This window comes from Canis lupus, chromosome 14, assembly GCF_048164855.1.
Source record: "Canis lupus baileyi chromosome 14, mCanLup2.hap1, whole genome shotgun sequence".
NCBI classification, from domain to species: Eukaryota; Metazoa; Chordata; class Mammalia; order Carnivora; family Canidae; genus Canis; species Canis lupus.
Window position 1 is genome coordinate 7529448 of NC_132851.1, and position 20211 is coordinate 7549658.

General features: G+C 35.3%; 1 protein-coding gene across 2 annotated transcripts in view; it reads right to left on the reverse strand.

Annotated features, from left to right (window-relative positions):
* Positions 1-260: 260 nt before the first annotated feature.
* The window catches only part of LRP12 (LDL receptor related protein 12), a 71942-nt gene continuing 51991 nt past the window's right edge, over positions 261-20211 (reverse strand). For both annotated transcript variants that reach the window (XM_072774197.1, XM_072774196.1), the window contains 4 exons: positions 11977-12179; positions 8825-9929; positions 7187-7319; positions 261-2545 (listed from right to left, as the gene is read on the reverse strand). In XM_072774197.1, the coding sequence (XP_072630298.1) occupies positions 1679-2545; positions 7187-7319; positions 8825-9929; positions 11977-12179 (2308 nt within the window). In that variant the 3' untranslated portion in view covers positions 261-1678. The remainder of the gene's footprint in view (positions 2546-7186; positions 7320-8824; positions 9930-11976; positions 12180-20211) is intronic.

Below are 20211 nucleotides of genomic sequence, written 5' to 3' on the forward strand. Positions count from 1 at the left end.
AAAAGAGAACTGACTGAGTTATTGCATCTTATAAGAAACAAGCAGTGTTCTCAAAGGCAAATATATTCAGTTCCTTAGGAATTTTTACCCTTGAACGCTGGTGTAAGCTACTACTTTACCATAAAGTAGTTAAAAAAGACTATCCACCACTTCAGTTTTTCTTCTAGACACATTGCATATCTTATGGCTGGAATCTGTAAATGCACTAAAATGCAACAAAAATGTATAGCAACTTTGATTTAAAAAGTACCTCAAGGCAATACAAAAAAGGTGATTTTAATTCTTGATACATATTAAAACATTTCAGTCAGTTCTTCCTGACAGCATAACACGACAAATACACAAGACCTCAAACATGCTTTAAAATGACATTCAGCAAAGTACTGAAAATTTAATAAATAGCAATAATCACACACAAATACATTTTTCATACTCAATCATTAAGCTACTAAAACAGACAGCTAAAGAATAAATAAACAAGAACTGACAATAAAAAAATACGCGGGGTTTGTAATTCATTCTACTTAAAAAACGGGGGGGGGTGGATCTGAATGATTTCTTAAGTTGCTTTTCAACATGTAGCATGATCCCCTCCCCCATGAATAAAATATATTGAGAATCACTCTTACAATAATGCAGTCTTTAAATACAACAAATAAATATGAAACCAGCAAAGCAATTTCACGTTGTAATAAAAATGCCCCCCCCACAAAGCTATGGAAATATATAGTCATTGTGATAGCAAATGACAGTATTTAAAGTGATAGTGCTTGTGCACTAAACTCATCTGTGACCTTGATATGATTTTAGTGCAAATCCCCAGGGTTCAATACAAGCATAACCCTGTACTAGGGAAGGATATTACCAGTTAGAACTTATCTTGTACAATTTTTGTACATATTTTATAAAGTTCAAGATTTAATGCATAGTAGAATATTTTCATCTGTTTAATTCTGTCCCTAAATAGAGATGAAAAAAGAAATGACTTGGGGTTTTACCATTTGGCTTGTACCATATTAGAGTATTAAAGTCAACATTAGAAAATCTATAAAAGTTTTGTTTTTGCCATTAATTTATCTAACTCTACCTAAATTTAGTATCACTGAATGTTAAACGTAAGAGAAAAATTTTTAGGCAAAGGTTTTTCCCTTTGACAAGCTCATATTATGATGAAACCCAATAATACTTAGACAAATGTTACACTGATAAAAACACAGGTGAATAGAAGGGGCTTTTTTTGTACATTAACAACCTTAACATCTGGTATATTAAGTTGCAAGATGTATTGGCAAAAAGCATAAAGTGTTCAATGAAAAGAAGGTATTATTTTGTACTAACAAATTCTAACATAGGAGAGAGAAACTGACAGTCAGATGAGTTTCAGCAGCCATACTTCTACTGTGAACTACAGTACCAGGATAAAAACAATTAGAAACAAATGGAAGAACATTATTGAATAATGAAAACATAATGCAATTTTAGCTGCTAAAATAGTAAACTCTAAAGTTCATAGAGTTACAAGTTGTTTAATTTAACCATGCAGGCTAACATATGATAGTAAGAAATCATCCTGCATCTTTTTTGTTTTTAAATTAAAACTAGTTTAATTGTAAAGTTACAAAACAACGAATGGATATTGCTCCAACTTGTACACAATCTCCCTCGCTGTGATTCGTACCTAACAAAGTAACAAAGCCTCATCATCACTCGTCTCATGTTTCAGTGTTGCTTCCAAGCAAGTGTCTGGAATCTGGGCAGTGTGAACAATACCACAGCGCTCACAGGGGCCATCTCGATTACTTGGCCTTACTCCAGGGTTTGTTGCACTAAATGGCTGTCTAAACCCTTGGCCTTGATCTGAAGCAAGATCGAGAAGAGGTCTGGAGCAGTCGTTCACATCAAAGTCTGAAGCTCCATCAGAAACTGGGATCAGCATTTCGACATCGTCGTCATCTTCTCTTCCATGTGCCCCATTGTCAAGCTGTCTCAAAGGACTCTGGCTCTGATTTCCGGAGCTGGATCGCCCTAGTGTAAAGCGCACCCAGCGCAGCCCCTGAGTCATGCGACTGAGTGCACTTGTGAGTTGTTGACGTGCAGGACTCACACCAGGGGGCTCCACACTGCTCACATCCCTTCCATTATCTGTGTGACCACCTCGGGTACTTTGAGTTGAGGAACTTCCACTTGCTCCCACTGTTGCTGCTACTGCTGTTGTGGGAGGGATTTTTTGGGGCAAAGGAGCTGCAACCCCACCAGATGCTCCTGCTGTATCTCTTCTCTCATTTTCTGTGTCTGTGTCATCAGACTCCACGGAAAACAAACTTCTGTGAGTATGATTTCTTTCAGGTTCTCTGCTGGTACTCTGACTAGGTACAACCTCATCTCCATCTGCTGATACCAAAGCCAATGACCCTGAATGACGTGATCTTGCAAAATTAAAAATACGACTCCAAATGTTGCTGGATCTGCCTGCCATTGGAAGCCTGATTGAAGTAAATCCAAGCTGGGATCGTACTGCTAGCCTCAGGTTTTCCAAAACAGAAGCCTACAAAAAATAAAAGATATTAAGATAGCTAACAAAGAGGTATTAAAATAAAAAACACCCTTCTAAATAAGAATGTGTTATGATGAAAGATGCTATTACTCATTGTTAGGGTCTATGAAGGATGAATTAACGTCTCTCATCTATACAGGTTCACCCTATTATAAAATCTAATCTATAACTTGTACCACTGTTCACTTGCTTTATTACTTTTTTATTTTTAAAGATTTTATGTGGGATCCCTGGGTGGCGCAGCGGTTTGGTGCCTGCCTTTGGCCCAGGGCGCGATCCTGGAGACCCGGGATCGAATCCCACGTCGGGCTCCCGGTGCATGGAGCCTGCTCCTCCCTCTGCCTGTGTCTCTGCCTCTCTCTATCTCTCTGTGACTATCATAAATAAATTAAAAATTAAAAAAAAAAGATTTTATGTATTTATATGACAGAGAGAGTACAAAGCGGGGGGGGGGGAAGCAGCAGGCAGAGGGAGAGGGAGAAGTAGGCTCCCTGCTGAGCAGAGGACGAGGGCTCAATCCCAACACCCTGGGATTATGACCTAATCCAAAGGCAGATGCTTAAAGAACTGAGCCACTCAGGTGCCTCTGTTCATTTGCTTTGATTTTTCTTGACATTTCATTTTATATATGCAATTTTAAAGTGATATTTAACATCAATTACAACAACTATTTTATTTCTTTTATTAAAAAAATATTTTATTTAGATATTCATGAGAGACACAGAAAGAAGCAGAGACAGGAAGCAGGCTCCATGCAAGGAGCCCGATATGGGACTCGATCCCAGGATTCCGGGATCACACCCTGAACCCAAGGCAGATGCTCAATCTCTGAGCCACCCAGGCATCCCAACAACTATTTTATTTCAAAACTGCACATTGTAATCCAATTCTAAAAGTGCACCAAAGCTGTGAAACAAAATTATCTGATACTTCTCCAGTTAGGAAGGTAAACTACACCCATTATCTGCTTTACACCTTTTTTTTTTTTTCTTAAAAACACAGAAAGACTGATTCATTTACAAGACTGAAACTTTCCAAAACATGTGAAAGTTATATTTCACAGTTGGTTCTCAAGGATTTGTTGAATGGACAGTAAAGGTCGGTTTTTATTGACATAAATAAGATAATTAATTTGTAATATAGCACAGGAAACAGAAGCTAAAAAACTTAATTTGTTTATAGCACTACACAATGGTATATATAGTGCTATAAGCTTTTCGGACATTTGGATTTGAGACATTTGGGCTCTTCTCAATCTTTAAAGATTAAGTTTTATTTTCTACAGCTTAGCGTTAAGCATAAATTGTCATATCCTCATTCTTTGAAGAGTTACTTTTTCTTAGATGGATACGTTTATGGATTATTTTTGAGGCATACAACATTTATTTCAAAGTCTTTAGCTCCATCTAGTGGTTATAAAAACAAGTATTCAAACTTGGAACAAATACATTTTCACTTATGGCATCTGGTACTTAAAACACAGTATTTCCAGGAAAGAATAGTGAGTTGATATACTCCCTTTTCAATGATGATGTAATTTCCTGATGCCAATATGAACAGTTAGTTCTTGCCTTTACCCTCACAGAAGAAAAGAAGGAAAGGAAAGATGTGATGGTATGTGTTCTCCATCTCTCTTCAAGATGGGTATTAAATTTACTTATAAAACATAAACTCAGGAATATAATTCAGAGAATGCAAAGAAACTTCTTTCATAAGAGTATTTAAAAATCTAGTCTTAGTAAAGCATATTGTCAGTAAGAAATCTGAATATCAGCATATACAGATTTGTTATACAATTTTCACCAATTAAGAAGTACCTAATTATAAATTAAAAAAAAAACAAAAACAACCTAAATGGTTCACATCCCTAAGGAACTTTTCCATACACATGGTCCTCACCACTCAGCATTCAAGTTCTAAGGCTTTTGTGTGAGCACTGTGTTACACCCAGCCATGAACAGAAGGTTCTGCAGATAAGCTTCTGCAGCTATCTTCCATTAAGATCAACAATGCTGACTTTCACATTACAGTCCATCATAGTAAAGTGAAGCTTTCTGCTTAAAGGTCTGTTTAATTAAAATTAATTTAACATTAGATTTCTATAAGGGGATCACATGAATGTTTAAGGAATAATTTTATACATGTCTTCAGTTTATGAAGCGTAAGAAGGCATTCTTCAGAAAGCATTTCTATTTTTTAATGGGATGGTAATTTGGAATATTATTTTTCTTTTTAAAAACTATTGTGAAAATATGAGAATTTGTTACCAAAAATTTTAAACTTGGAAGTTTAATCTTATAAACTGAATAAAATCTAGCTTACTATTCATAAACCTATTTTATTTTAAAACTTCGTTGAAGCAGAATTCCCTCCTAAGGGTAAATTATAAACCTCAAGAATGGTATAGTACGTAGTAAAGAAACCTTATCCAAGGTGAGGTCTGACTTTTGCCCTCTATTTCTGGGATGTGATCTCTAAGTCCTTACAATGTCATCTCTGACAGGGATGTCCTGGCCTGGGGCCTGGGGCCAGCCAGATACAGATTATGCTGTGTCTGAGGTGGAGGCTCCAAGCCACACCAGCAATGTGATGCAGGGCAGGTGCTTTGGATCAGCAGTATCAGTCAAACTCTGTAGGGGCTAGAGACTGATCAACCACATTTGCAATTAATCCACCTATGTGATGGAGCTTCAGTAAAAACTCTGGATCCTGAGTCTTGGGTGGCTTCCCTAGTTGGCACTATTCTGTGCACACTGTCATACACCTGACAGAGAGTAACACTACCTTGACTTATGGGGAGAGGAGAACTAGAAGGTCTGTGTTTGGTACCCTCCTGAATCCTATTCTGTATGTCTTTTCCTTTGGCTGATTTAATCTAGGTTCTTCCTTGTAATAAATTATAACCATGAGTATAACAGTTTTCAGTGGGTTGTATCTAGTAAATTGTCAAAACTGAAAGTCATTTTGGGAAGCCCTGAACTTGTAATTTCTATATAGATGAGAGCTGTCTTGTGTAGACTGTGCTTAACTCTAACTCCATAATTGGCTAAACTCTTGAAGGCAGCCATAAAGTATAGGGGTGGTGGGTGGCAGATGGTAGAGTGGGTGGGTGGGTGGAATTAACCACTGTTTGAGTTCCTACCTAAAAGAAACCTTCCACATATCAGGGTCAATAGAACATAGCTTTTTCCTATTTTGTACACAAAATTCCAACCAGTGGAACTTCTGAATGATTTACTTAGCAAATTACATCCGAAGAAATGTTTTTAAAACCACAAATTCTAGGGGCACCAGGGCGGCTCAGTGGTTGAGTGTCGCTTTTGGCTCAGCTCATGATCCTGGGGTCCTGGGATCAAGTACTGCAGCAGGTGCCTTGTATGGAGAGGGGGGCTGCTTCTCCCTCTGCCTATGTCTCTGCCTCTCTCCATGTGTCTCTCATGAATAAATAAATAAAATATTTTTAAAAACCCCACAAATTCTCACCAGATATTTCCTAAAAGACTCAAATAAAGGTGATAGACTATAATAAGAAATCTTATTTACCAGAAAGGAAGTGGTCTTCCATTTTGTACAGAATTAAATCACTGGGAAAACAGTGTTTATCGATTTTTACAAATATTTCTGGATGAATTTACATCTTGAAATATATGCATCCTTATGCATTTATTTTTTTTAATATTTATTTATTTGAGAGAGAGAGCAAGTGCATGTGGGGGTTGGGGGGTGGAGAGGGACAGAGAATCTCCAGCAGACTCCCCACTGAGAGAGGAGCTGGATGTGGGGCTTGATCCCATGACCTGAGATCATGACCTGAGCTGAAATTAAGAGTTGGACACTCAACCAACTAAGCCACTCAGGTGCCCCATCCCTATGCCTTTATGAACCCTGGTATAATTTATGCATTAAAAAATAAATTTTAAATTAATTAATTAATTTTAAGTAGGCTCCATGCCCAGCATGGAGCACAGTGTGGGGCTTAAACTCATGACCCTGAGATCAAGACCTGAGCTGAGATCAAGAGTCTGACACTTAACTGACTGGGCCACCTAGTCATCATTCCTGAAAAGGACTTTTTTTTTAAAAAGTACTAATAGAAATTTAAAGAATTCAGAAATATTAATAAAGAATGAGTTACTATTTAAAGAAAATGGTATGAATTCTTAAACACTTTAATATAAAATCTAGCAGTGAAGAAGTTTTCCCTCAAGTCGGGTGGAAATGTCAACTTCATTGCAATTACTTTTACTTATTAACTAGCTAATCTAGCATGTTAATTAATCTGAAAACAGGAACTGGTAATACATTACTAGCATACTAATTTTAACATTCATTCTTAATCTTTAGGTGTTTAGTGCAAATAGAAAATAACTTACTAAACTTTACTTCTGAATTTTAGTGTACCAAATCCTAACAGTAAAATGCTTAAGAATCACATAATCAAATCAGAAGAATGAAAGATTTTGTATTTTGTAGCATATGTTGAAATACAATGACATGATTAAAATTTCAAAATTTCAAAATTTCCTACATATTTAATCCTTGACTTGATTGCAAAAATTGACTAAAGTCCTTTATCATACATATAAATACAACATTCATTTTATGAAGCAGAAATCATAAACTGCAACATACCTGATTAGGTGAACAAACAGGAAAATCTTCAACTGGTGGAATTAAACCCTGAGCAATCAATTGTCCATAAGAGGGAGGAGCTTCTCTTCTTAGCAATTCTGCTTCTACTCTTGACAACTGTGTTTCAAATGACCTTTGAGGGAAAACAGGGGGATAAAAATGGTTAAAAAAAAAAAAGGCAAGTCAAAATAATAATTCTTTAATCACCAATGGAAACAATCTGAACCTATACATACTTGACCATTTTTAAAGCTTAGTCAACCAACATTTATTGAAAATCTAAACCATTTCTACACTGAGAATACAAAGATGCAGTAGACAGTCTATCCTCATGGGGCTTTACACTAGGACACTGGATCACTAAGTTTTAATGAATTAGAAATCCTCATAAAAGATAAAGGTATTAGATCTTTAAACCCCTAAGAACATAAGGGGTTAGGATTTTAGGTGAAAGTAATCATCAAGTTCAATACATTTAGTTTTATAGATAAGTAAAAGAGTGAAATGAGTCGCCAATACACTTTCTGACATAGCTTGTTCAACTCAAGACCTTGGACTCTTCGCTGAGCTCTTATGCTGCAAAGAAAAGATGCAGCATGATTACTTTGATACTGTGCATTTGTGTGCATCTATTAGCTTAGCCGTATGGGACATGAAATCTTTAGCTAAATCCGTTATTTGTAACTCTCCTGGAACATAGGGTCACTGTCTCCACAACAGCCTCCTACGTAAGAGACCTCTCGTCCATCATCAATGTCTCCCAGGTCCAGTCTATCCTGCACCACATGGAAGAAAACCCTCCCTGAAGGTCACCCTTTAATACTTAACCATTTCTTACTTGAGAACTCTGACACATGGCTCTCATGGTCCTCCACAATATGACACTAGCCTTATCTTCCAAGTTTTACCTTTTAGCCCTTCATATGTATCTTAGCCTCCAGACAAGCTGAATTATGTGCTACTTTTCCAAGCAATGCTGGGCATCCCTACTTCTACGCATTTTCCCAGGCTCATTTTTTCAACTATAATATCTTTCCCCTATCTACATTCTTACAAATTTCAAATGATACTTCTTCAATAAAAGCCTTTCCATATCCCCTCATCAGATTAGGTATCTTTTGACTTTTATACCACTTTGTTTTATAGCTCTTACAGCATTTATATTTTTGTCATCTTATTGCACCCACCAATGCCTTCCTCCTAACTGTAAAGTACCTATGAGATTATGCCTTATTCATTTTTCTACTCATCTGTTTAATGCTTTGAACACTGTAGGTTCTCAAATATTTGCAGTTGTTGAATTCATATTTATAAAAACACAGATTAAAAAATTACAACTGAGAACTGCAGCTTGCAAAGTTCCTATAAAACAGATTAATCTGAAAACAGGAACTGGTAAATACAGATTGGTTTTTCTCACCTCATAACTCTAAGTATTTATTAGTTTATAAAATGTGTTTAGCCTCTTGAGTCTTAGTATTTTCACACTAATTTCATAAATCATGAAAGATATTCATCTATTTCAAAAAACAGTATAAAACAAAGTCTATTGCTGATCATGCTAAAAATTCTGTTGCAAATACTGGGACCATGTTTATTGTGAAGTCACAACCACTATAGTTTTGTCTTGATACTGACCTTCGTTCAAACATTCTCAGAGAATAGAGCTTACAGGTACATCCCAACGCAATGACCAGTAACAGTCCACAGATAAGGCTCCCTATGACGGCTGCAGTTATGACTCTGGTAGGCACAATAACTGGGCAATTCTCCTCATCGCTGCCATCACCGCAGTCATCCTGAGAATCACACACCCAGCTTTCAAACACACACCGATTGTTTTTACAATGAAAATTTCCTGGCTGGCAAAAAAAGCAGTTTTTTTCATCTGAGCCATTTGGGCAATGATTCTGGTAGTTGCAGCGATCAGAACGAGGATAACAGACACCGTTTCGGGAACAGGGGAATTCTTCTTTTTGGCACATGGTGCAATTTATCTCATCCCTTCCATTTGGGCAATGCCAATACCCATCACAGCGCTGCTGTTCTGTGTAACACCCCCAGTTACCCCCACAGGGTATTTCCCAAGGCAAACAAAAGCCATCTACTTGGTAAGTAGCATTAAATCCCCTTGCAGCATTCACTTTGTCAGCACAAAAATGTACCCTGATCTGGCCAGAAGAAGAAACAACAGTAAGGGGTGCATGAGAATCAAAAGCGGTTAAGACACGCAAAAGCTTGTGTGGATTTTCCTCTAAACCGTCGTATATTTTGACATAATCACCATAACCAGTACCATCAAGTTTAAAGTCGGTAAAGCGCAGAATGACTTTACGATGATCACCAGTGTCTATTAACCAGGTGCAGTTGCTTCCAGGAGGATAGAAGTCTGGATAATTGGGGGAACTGAAAGTACCATAGAAATATTTTAGCCACTGCCCGCAGGTTGGCATGTCACAGTCGATCTCGTCTCCGAGGTCCAGGCAGTCAATGTTGCCGTCGCATTTTAAAGATTCAGGGAGGCAAGTGTAGACCTTGGTAAATCGAGACAAACACTGGAACTGGTTGTAGGCACAAGGTTGGAAGGAAGAAGATGCTGGGGTATCAGCTTCCCTGGCGCAGACCTCTTCGTCAGACCCGTCCCCACACTCGTCCATGCTATTGCATTTCCAGGCTTCGGGTATACACTTGCCATTGCCGCAACGGAACTGATCACAAGCGCAGTTGGCTTCTTCAGATTTCCCTGGGAGGGCATGGGGAGGACGGAGATGGAGAGGAAAGGAGAGGGAAAAACATACTCCTTAAAAGATACAGAACAGCAAGTGGTATTTTTATAATAAATATTAACTATTGAGCCCAAGTGATAGAAGTTTTAAAAAAATCTAAGAAACAGATTAGATTCTAAAGGCAAATTGATATTCTAAAGGCAATAATTTATTAAACACCTATTGTTTATTCCTTGAAGACCTCTGTATTTTGACTTTAAGTGAAGAGAGCACAAACCAGAGGCTGCTGGAGGGGAGGTAGGTGGGGGATGGGCTAGATGGGGGATGGGTATTGAGGAAGGCATTTGCTATGATGAGGGTGTTGTATGTAAGTGATGAATCACTAAATTCTACTCCTGAAGTTAGTAGTATACTGTGTATTAGCTAATGGGAATTTATTTATTTATAAAAAGATTTTATTTATTTATTCATGAGAGACAGAGAAAGAGGCAGAGATACAGGCAGAGGTAGAAGCAGGCTCCCCACAGGGACCCCGATGCAGGACACGATCTGGGATCCCAGGACCATGCCCTGAGCCTAAGTCAGACAACCATCCACTGAGCCACCCAGGTGTCCCAACTAATGGGAATTTAAATAAAAACTTGGGGGAAAAAAGGGAGGAGAACACTTCTGCTTTTGTAGAGAGCTATTTTACTGCAGAACATTTAATAATCTAAGATATACAAACCAACAGATTATACTGATTAAAAATTTAAAATTTTTATTGTATATACATCAGAGTGACATTGAAATAAAAAATTCACCCACAATAATCACCTTTTCAAATTATTTTTTCATATTTTTCATCTTTTCTAGTTCTTGTTTATGTATATACAATATTTTGCTACTTGTGTCATACAGCATATGCTATTTTGTAATCCTATTATTCAGATCCAAATTTCCGCTAAAATTATAAGATTAACTTTATATACAGTTGATGTAATGAAATGTTGTGTAATAACACTCACATTTTATAATTCTACTGTTTCACATAAATGCAAAACACTGCATGTAACTGAGCTAAAGGTATAAATTTATTCATCAAAATAGTAGGGAAAAAAAACTTGAAATGCCTATAGAATTCCAATTATTGTAGTGTACCATCCTAAATATACACCAAAAATGAAGCAGGGGAAGAAAATCAAACATTAGATCCTATGGTCCTCAAAAACTAACAATGTTTAGGACAATACTTCTCCATTAACAATTTATTTATTGGTAAATAGGGAACAAAAAATGTGCTTCAGAAGCTAAGTATTACAAAGACTTTTTTAAAAATAGTTTTATTTATTTATTTAAAAGATTTTATTTATTTATTCATGAGAGACACAGAGAGAAGGCAGAGACACAGGCAGAGGGAGAAGCAGGCTCCTCCCAGGGAGCCTGATGTGGGACTCAATCCCAGAACTATGGGATCACACCCTGAGCCGAAGGCAGATGCTCAACCCCTGAGCCAATCAGGCGTCCCTTACAAAGACTATTTTTAAGAGAGAAGAAAAAGCATATTTTCTGAAAGACAAGTACAAATTTTAGAAGACGTAAAATGATTTTTGGCAAAACGTATATATGATTCTAATAATCTGACTTATTCACATATCTATGATCTGGTCACACTTTTTGAAAGAAAAGATTCAGAATAATAAAAGAAGACTTCTGATACTAGAAACCATGAAGATGAAATGGAATATGTCTTTTCTGTGAAGCTGTAAAGACCATGGTAATTCAGACACAAAAATACATTCTGAACTAATTTTCAGGGTATCAGAAAACCCTTGAGGGAAAAATAAGTTACTTTTAAAATAAAGGTATTTAAATATTTAGAAAGAAAGCTGACCTTAGTTTATAAAAATAATCATTTTATTAGAATATACAAAACACCTTTTTGAGATTGTGCTCTAGGGCACCTGAACCTTCTTCAGTCTCAATTGCCAATTAAATGGATACTGTTTTAGAAGACTAGCCAAAGTGACTTGGTACTTAATACAACACAATTCTGTTACCTTTCTCCTTTTTAAAAAAACATACCTGAAAAATACGCCAGTCTGAAACCCTTTCTAGAGATACTGTCATCAGAATGGAACCTGATCCAGACATGATCTTGTGAAGAAATATATGGTGGTGGAACTGTTGAACCACAAGCTCTGTAACTTTCAATATTCTTGTATGTTTCTATCGTCAACCAGTCCAAACTGCATCTTCTGGACCCTTGAATATCAAAATCCTGAAAACTAGAAATAAAAAGTCAGAAAACGCTATTAATAAGGGTAAATTTGGAAAAAAAAACTGCATAATAATACAATATAACTGAGGACTTTATTATAAGCCTCCATATTTGCTGATTCTCCTGTGTTTTCCAGGAGATACAATCAGGTCATCAGCAAACAACACTGTTTCTATGTCCCTGATGTTTATATCTCTTTCCTAGACTCTCATATAATACTTCTTCATAAGTAATACCAGATTTTAAAATAATTCTAATAAAATCCCCAGTCAATATCTGGCACCTTGTGTCCTTTTCTTCTGTTTGTGTTTAGGAAAAATCACTTCTAATTCAGAATATCCTAACTGTCCTGTATTTGAACCAGAGACACCACTCCATAATCTGATAAACTAAAGTACACACAGAGAAAGTCAGCCTTCTCTTAGATTAGACTGGTTCATCTGCTTGCTTAGTGAAAGGTTACAGCTTACATTTTCAGAAGAGCAAACAGCACAACTCTGAGCAAAGTAAAAATGAACACTCTTTATCAGTGAAAAATCCCTAGGTTGGGGAATACTTTTTTTTTTTTTTTTTTACATAAGTTATGTTATCGTCAAACATTACCTTGTAGTTCACAAAATATGGGTCTCATACACAGCAAAAAAAGTCAAAAGCACATATAAAATTAGCTACTGCTATGAAAAAAGAGAAACTAAAATATTATTTTCCAGTATCATGTCTCTACCAAGAAGGGAATATCTGACTTTATCTCCTTGCCTCTGCCTTAAACTGTGATAATGAAATTAATTATCCAAGAATTTTTTTTTATCCAAGAATTTTTACATCAGGTTATTTCCCCTGTAAATACTCTGAGTTAACTACAACAAAGAATGACAAATAATTTGATTGTTTCCAGTTCCCCACTATTATGAACAATGCTTTAAGGAATCCTCATACATGTATCTCTACATGTGCAAATACTTCTCTAGAACAAATTTTTCTAGAAGTAGAATTGCTAGGTCAGAAGACAAAATTCCACTTGAAATATGACAGACACTGACAGAAATATTTATATCAACTCATTTTTTAAAATAAATTTATTTTTTATTGGTGTTCAATTTACCAACATACAGAATAACACCCAGTGCTTATCCCGTCAAGTGCCCCCCTCAGTGCCCGTCACCCATTCACCCCCACCTCCCCTCCCCTTCCACCGCCCCTAGTTTGTTTCCCAGAACTAACTCATTTTCAATGAGTTTTATAAAAGTATCTTATACTCCATGACCTTGGCAAATTGGGATAGTCAGTTTTTTAAAAAACTGTTGCATTTTGCATTTCCTTATTTACTGAAATTGAAATACCTTTTCCTATGTTTATTATTTCTTTTCCTATGAATTGCTTTGTTATATCATCCTTCATCCAACAGAAATTTTTCTTACTTAAAAATCCTCTATGTAGTATAAACATTTATCTATTTGGCGGCATGTCCATATGTAAGATATATGTATAGATAGCCACACCCACATTCTCTTCAGTAGCTGGTGATGTCGGTCCTCTCAACCTTAGCCATTAGTTAGTTGGTGTGAACTGACATCTCTCAATGTGGTTTTATGTGCATTTCCCTGAAGACTAACAATGCTGAATATCTTTTCATGTGCTTACTGGCCATCCTCATGTCTTCTGTGAAATGTCTGCTCAAGTCTTTTGCCCATTTAAAAAAAATTGGGGTTTTTTTTTTTTGAGTTATAAAAATTAATTTTATATTCTGGATGCAAATCTTCTGTTATATATATATGCTAATATTTTCTTCTAGTTTATATGGACTGCCTTTTCATTTTCTTCATGGTATGTTCTAATGAGCAGAGGCTTTTAATTTTAGTTTTGATGAAGCCTAATTTATTTTTCCCTTTATGTTTAGTGCATTTAGTGTCCTCTCTAAAATACCTTTGCCTACACCAAGATACTAAACAATGTTTTCTTCCAGTATTTTCGAGTTTTAGATTTTACATTCATATCTAGGATTTATCTTGAATTAGTTTTTGTGTGTTCTCAGGGACAGGTCAAGATTCTTACACTTACTTTGTTTTATCAAGCATGGAACATTTAGTCTGGTCATCCTGCACTTGTGGAGGTTTTGTTTAGCTTTGTCCTGAGTCTTAGGTGAATTCCTAATTTTAGGACATTGTCTTTACTTATAATGTATGACATTTCTGTGACTTCAATAAAATCCCAAGGTATTTACCAAATTCCTCAAACTCAGCAGGTTTCAACTCCAAACTCTGCCTCAGCTTTGGTGCACAGCCACTGAAATCTGGGGCAGCTTTTTCTACCAAGTTCCTTAGTGTCTCTTAGGCATGCACAGTTCAGAAAAGAGCAAAGAATTTGAGAATAATTTATATGCATAAGTAAGGGCTTCCTACACTGGGGCTCTCTCCGTTCTAGGATTTGTCTTTTTAATTTCCAGCTACTCTGACAGCCTCAAGTCCACCCTGCAATATACCACCTCAAGCCCATAAGACTGTGGCGGCCTATTTGAGTTCTAGCTACTGCATTCTGCATCGGGAGCTAAGAGGAAGCAAACATATCTCATCAATGTGGATTCCTTCTTTTTCTTTTTTAATATTTTATTTATTTATTCATGAGAGATACAGAGAAAGAGAAAGAGAGAGGCAGAGACACAGGCAGAGGGAGAAGCAGACTCCATGCAGGGAGCCTGACATGGGACTCGATCCCGAATCTCCAGGATCAGACCCTGGGCTGAAGGCAGAGCTAAACTGCTAAGCCACCCGGGCTGCCTGGATTCCTTCTTTCAAGAGTTTAATTTCCTCCAGTTTCTGCCAGCTTCTGATTAGTCTCCAGTACCTTTGAGTAGTCATTTAAAAACTTATATCCAAATTGGTAATTGTTTATGGGAGGGCTAGTCAGATTCAAGCTAAGGAATCCCTTTAACACACTTTTATCCACTAAAATATTTAAGATTGAGGGAAGCAGGATCCTTGTCCAGAACAAAAGAAATAATCAATATCTATTCATGTATACAGTCTTGGATTTGGTTTGCTAATATTTCATTTAGGATTGTTAAAATATATTTCAAAGTAAAATTAGTTTTCAGGTTTCCTTTTTTTATGGGTTATAGTAGTTTATGTAACAAAGACACTGTTCACATACCAATGCCCTGTGCCTGTTTAGAATACAGATCTAGAGTAGAAATTTTTAATTTCTTCATGTTTTTCATTTTAATCAGCTTTCCCTAAACTTTTTTTGAGTCACTTTTTGATAATTTAAATTTTAATAGAAAATCATTTTATTTTGATAGTAAAATTTGTTATAAAGCTGCAAAAGTACTTTCTTACATTAAAATTTTTTTTTCATATCTGTGATCTTTATATATATGCTTGGATTTTCTATGGAGATAAGCACAGTATTGGCAAATGAGGAGGGTTTTATCTTTTCCTTCCCATTTTTCGTATCACTAATTTCTATTTATTGTCTTGTTTCATTGATTCAGAGTTCTACTATAAGCAGTGAAAGCATGCATCTACATCCTGGTCCTTGGTACTAAAATTTTTTAACCGATACCTTTTGTAAAACTACTTGGGTTTAGAACCTTCTTCTGATGTAGATTCAATTTCTTTAGTGAAGAATCAATTCTTGAATCAATTTTGATACTAAGCATTTTCTAGAAAATGATCCAATTCATCTAATTGTGTAACAGTGTTACCATAAACTAATCATAATATTCCTTTATGACTTTAAAAATCTTTATTATTATATTTTTAATTCTAGACATTTTTGTTCATTCTTAGTAGTACCTTTTCTTTTTTCTTCAGTCTTGTCTTGAGATTTGTCTATTTTCCCAAGGTTTTCAGAAGGCCAGTTTTTTTTTTGTTTTATTGAATCTTACTATTTATTCTTTCTATTTAATTATTTCCTGGCCTTATGTTACTACTTTTTCTACTTAAGATTTACCCTGTAGTTTTCTTTCAAAACTCTTGAGTAAATGCTGAGCTCATTTATTTCCCATCCTGCTTATTTTTAAGCTAATGCATTTAAGCCGTAATTTTTTCGCTAAGTACTCTATCAATGTGTTCTAACAGTTTTGTAATATTTTCAATATGGTTATTACCAAAATATTTTATGAATTCCACTGTGAATTCCAGCATTAATGCAGGAGTTATTTAGGAATATGCTTTCAAACAGGGATTTTGTTGTTATTTCCCCATTTTTTATTGTGTTTCTAATTTAACTGCATTGTGGTCACAGAATACAATCTGAATGATGTAAAATCTTAGAAATGGAACTCAGAATTCCTTTGTGGTTTAATACATAATCAATTTTTTGTAAATGTGCCATATGTTTTTGAAAACAATTTATATTCTCTATTCATTGAAATAAATATAAACATACACATATATAACGCATGTTCCTACTTGTTAATTTTTATCAAATCTATCTTTACTATTTTTCTGTTTAATCTATTGAATTCTGATTAAAGGTATGTTTATAAACTTTCACTAAATGGATCAGTCAATAATTCTCCATATTTTGCTGCTTTACGTGTATTTTAGGCTGTGTTACAAGGTAAGCAAAGTTTACCATGAATCTATCTTCTTAGTGGATTATTTCATTTGTTACTAATATTTTGTGTCTTAAACTCAATCCCATTAATGTTAATCTTCCTAATCTTCCTACACTAGCTTTCTCTTTATCAGTATTTCCAAAGCTTATCTTTTTCTATCACTCTTTTCTAAACTATGCTTGTTTTGTTTTAAGTATGTTCTTAGGAGCCCTTTATAGGAGGATCATACCAGTCAATAAACCAATAAACCTGATCAGTCTGTCTTTTAAAGGTTAAACGAATTTTTTATTGAGCAGCCTTTCTATTGTAGGTGATTTTTCATTTTCCTCCTTCCTTGTGTTCTTTTGTATTCATAGGTTTCTTTCTTTTTATTTTTTACAGTTTCTTTTACTTTACCACATACTCAAGATTGCTATTTTTTCAGTAGTTATCTTTAGATGTTGTAGTTCAAACACTAAAACATACTTTTGTTCTAATAAAGTCCAAGTAAGAGTATTAGGTGTTTCTATTCTCCTCTCAAATTCCCAGATTTGGTGGAAACATTTACAATCTTATTTTCACTAATCTCTAACTGAAATTTGGCACTTCACTTACGAATATAAACAAACCATGATAGTATTTACATTACCTGTCACCAGCAGAAATCACATATAATTACACATTTAAGTTGTAATAGATATCTAGAATAACTATTTACACTCAAAATTACATTGAGATTACAGTTGTTAGAACCATCACCTACTAATATGTTAATAAGCATATATTACTATATTACATACTTGTAAAAATATCTGATAGCTATACTTCAATATAATTGGTTCCCTTTGTAATAATATGTATTATGATTTGTGAGTTTAAAAACATTTTAGGAAGGGATCTATAGGTTTCACTAACTACCAAAGTGTTCACAGCATAAAAAAGGCTAAGGAAAAAAAAACCCGGTCTACTTGTGATGAGCACTGGGTGAGGTACAGAACTGCTGAATCACTATACTGTACACCTGAAACTAATATAACACTGTATGTTAGGTATACTGGAATTAAAATAAATGAAAACTAATAAAGTTTATCATGTCTGGAGTAAATCTGTGTTTGGATTTTGTTGGCTGTTTTTGTTACTATTAATATTTTCCATACGTTCTGGAAATAAGGCTCATTCTGTAGAAGCTTTTCTGGTTCTCCCTCTCTCCTTCTAATTCACTGTCTTCTGTATTCCCCTGTCTGTGTTTCGTAGCCACTTCCACCTAGGTCTCCATTCCAGAATGGTCTTTACGTGGTGGTTCGGATGATTACAGATCCCTTCATGGAATCAGTAGGTAACCTGGTTATATTCCTATTTGTAAGGGTATGTCCTCCCACCTCTAAGCTCTCAGCCCCATACAAGTTCAGGTAGTGATCAGTGGTTAATGCAAATATTTTAGTCTTTTTATTTTTTAATTTTTTTTAAATTTTAATATTTTTATTTCAATTCAGTTAATATATAGTGTATTATTAGTTTCAGAGGTAGAATTGAGTGATTCATCAGTCTTATATAATATCCAGTACTCATTACATCATGTACCCTCCTTAATGTCTATCACCCAGTTACCCCATCCTCCCACCTCCCCTAAGTCTACTTTCTTGAGCAAAACACACTAACTCCAGTCCTTGGCTTTAAGCAGGGAATTAAAATCCAATCCTCTATATCCTCTTGATAAGACGGCTTTTGTTGATTTTGGTAAGTTTCAAGGGAGGAGAGTGAGGTAAAAATGCTCTCATGTTACCATCTTTAACCAGTTTCATAAAGGAGAGCTCTAAGTATTGCTCATATATTGTTTATATAATTTTAGTTTCCTTCTTTGATCTATATTTTAATTTGACTTTAAACTCAAGAATGAAGGTTTTTAACTTCTGTCTATTCTAGATAATCATATACTTTTTCTTTGACTTGTTAATATGGTAAATTTAAAATTTTCTAATAGTGACTCGCTTTTATGTCTAAATAAGCTGCATTTGATTATGGTATAATTTTTTTTGAACAATTTAAGATTATACCAATATTCACAAGTGAAACTTTGTGTGTGTGTGTGATCTTTTTAAAGTTTGGTATTAAATCACCATCTGATCTCATTAGGCTGTGTAAATCCAAATTCATTAACTTCTTCTGGAACTTAGGAAGTTTTCCTTTAGATGTATGACTTAAATCTAATTTTGTTCTCCATTTCAGTATTTTGCTTGGTTTTAGTGTTTCTCTGCAAAATCTCAAGGGTCCAATACATGTTCAGAATCAAATGGCAATATTCCATGTAGCCTCCTCCATGCTGGCAAGAATTGCCAAGTTTTATGGAATTGAGCTGGTAGGTGGCAAATTTGGGGGTGAGTTTTTAGGTTAAGAGATAAAAATCTCCAAAAACTCTAGCTTTATGTTGAAAGAAATCCAGTGTGTGGTATCCCTATGGTAAAAACGCTATTTTGTAAACATGTTTATACTTAGTCATATTCTATAAGTAACAGAAAATAGGCATACTGTCCCAGTTCCAACACTGGCACTGTTGCAGAAGGATAATCTTAATGGCACATGCTACCAGTTCATCAGGCAAGAGAATAACACTTCTCACAGACAACAGTTTCTACACAAGCTCAGCTCCAGAGTTCCAGAAGATGTGGCTTGGGGCAGAAAGGACCAGAGAAAAACAAACCAGTTGGTGGTCCCTGTTTTATGGCTTCCACAGAAGAAGGGGGATAGAACACAGTTGTGTTTCTCAAGAGACACTGGCTGTCTCATTAGTTATGGGATATAAATAAGGAAGATGGGTGAAATAGATAAAGGGGTTAAGAGGTACAAACTTCCAGTTGTAATATAGTAAGTCACAGAGATGAAAAGTACAGCATAGGGAATATAGTCAATATATTACAGTAACATTGTGTGGTGACAGATGGTGACATTATGGTGAGTACTGAATAATGTAGAGAACTGCTGATCAGTATGTCATACAGCTGAACTAATATAACATTATACATTAATCGTATTTCAAAAACCCCCACAGAAATAGGCTAAACTTAAAATCTTATTTTTAAAAAATGTAAGAACGGATTTGAGCCTATGACCTGCCAGGTCTCTTCTAAATCTGAAGTCCCATACTTCTTACTTATAAAAATGTTACCAATGAAAGAATGTTGAAGATGCCTTTGTGCTGTTACAGACACTGCCTCTGTGATAGGCATGACTTTCTAATTTGTGTTTCAGTTCCAACCATAGTTCTTTGTTGAGGCATAGTATTTTTTTTTTCCTCCCTTTCCGGAAAAATTTTTCTTCTAATAGCCTTGATATAATGTCCTTAGGCAAGCATTATCTAGTTCTACTGAATATTTTCTCTTTAATATCTTATTCCCATAATGCTTTTTTAGAATTTTAAATGTTTTTAAAATGAATCTTAATCTTATTTATATTTATTAGAATCTTAAACTTTTGTTTATTTCTCCTAGGAGTATCTTTCATTTTG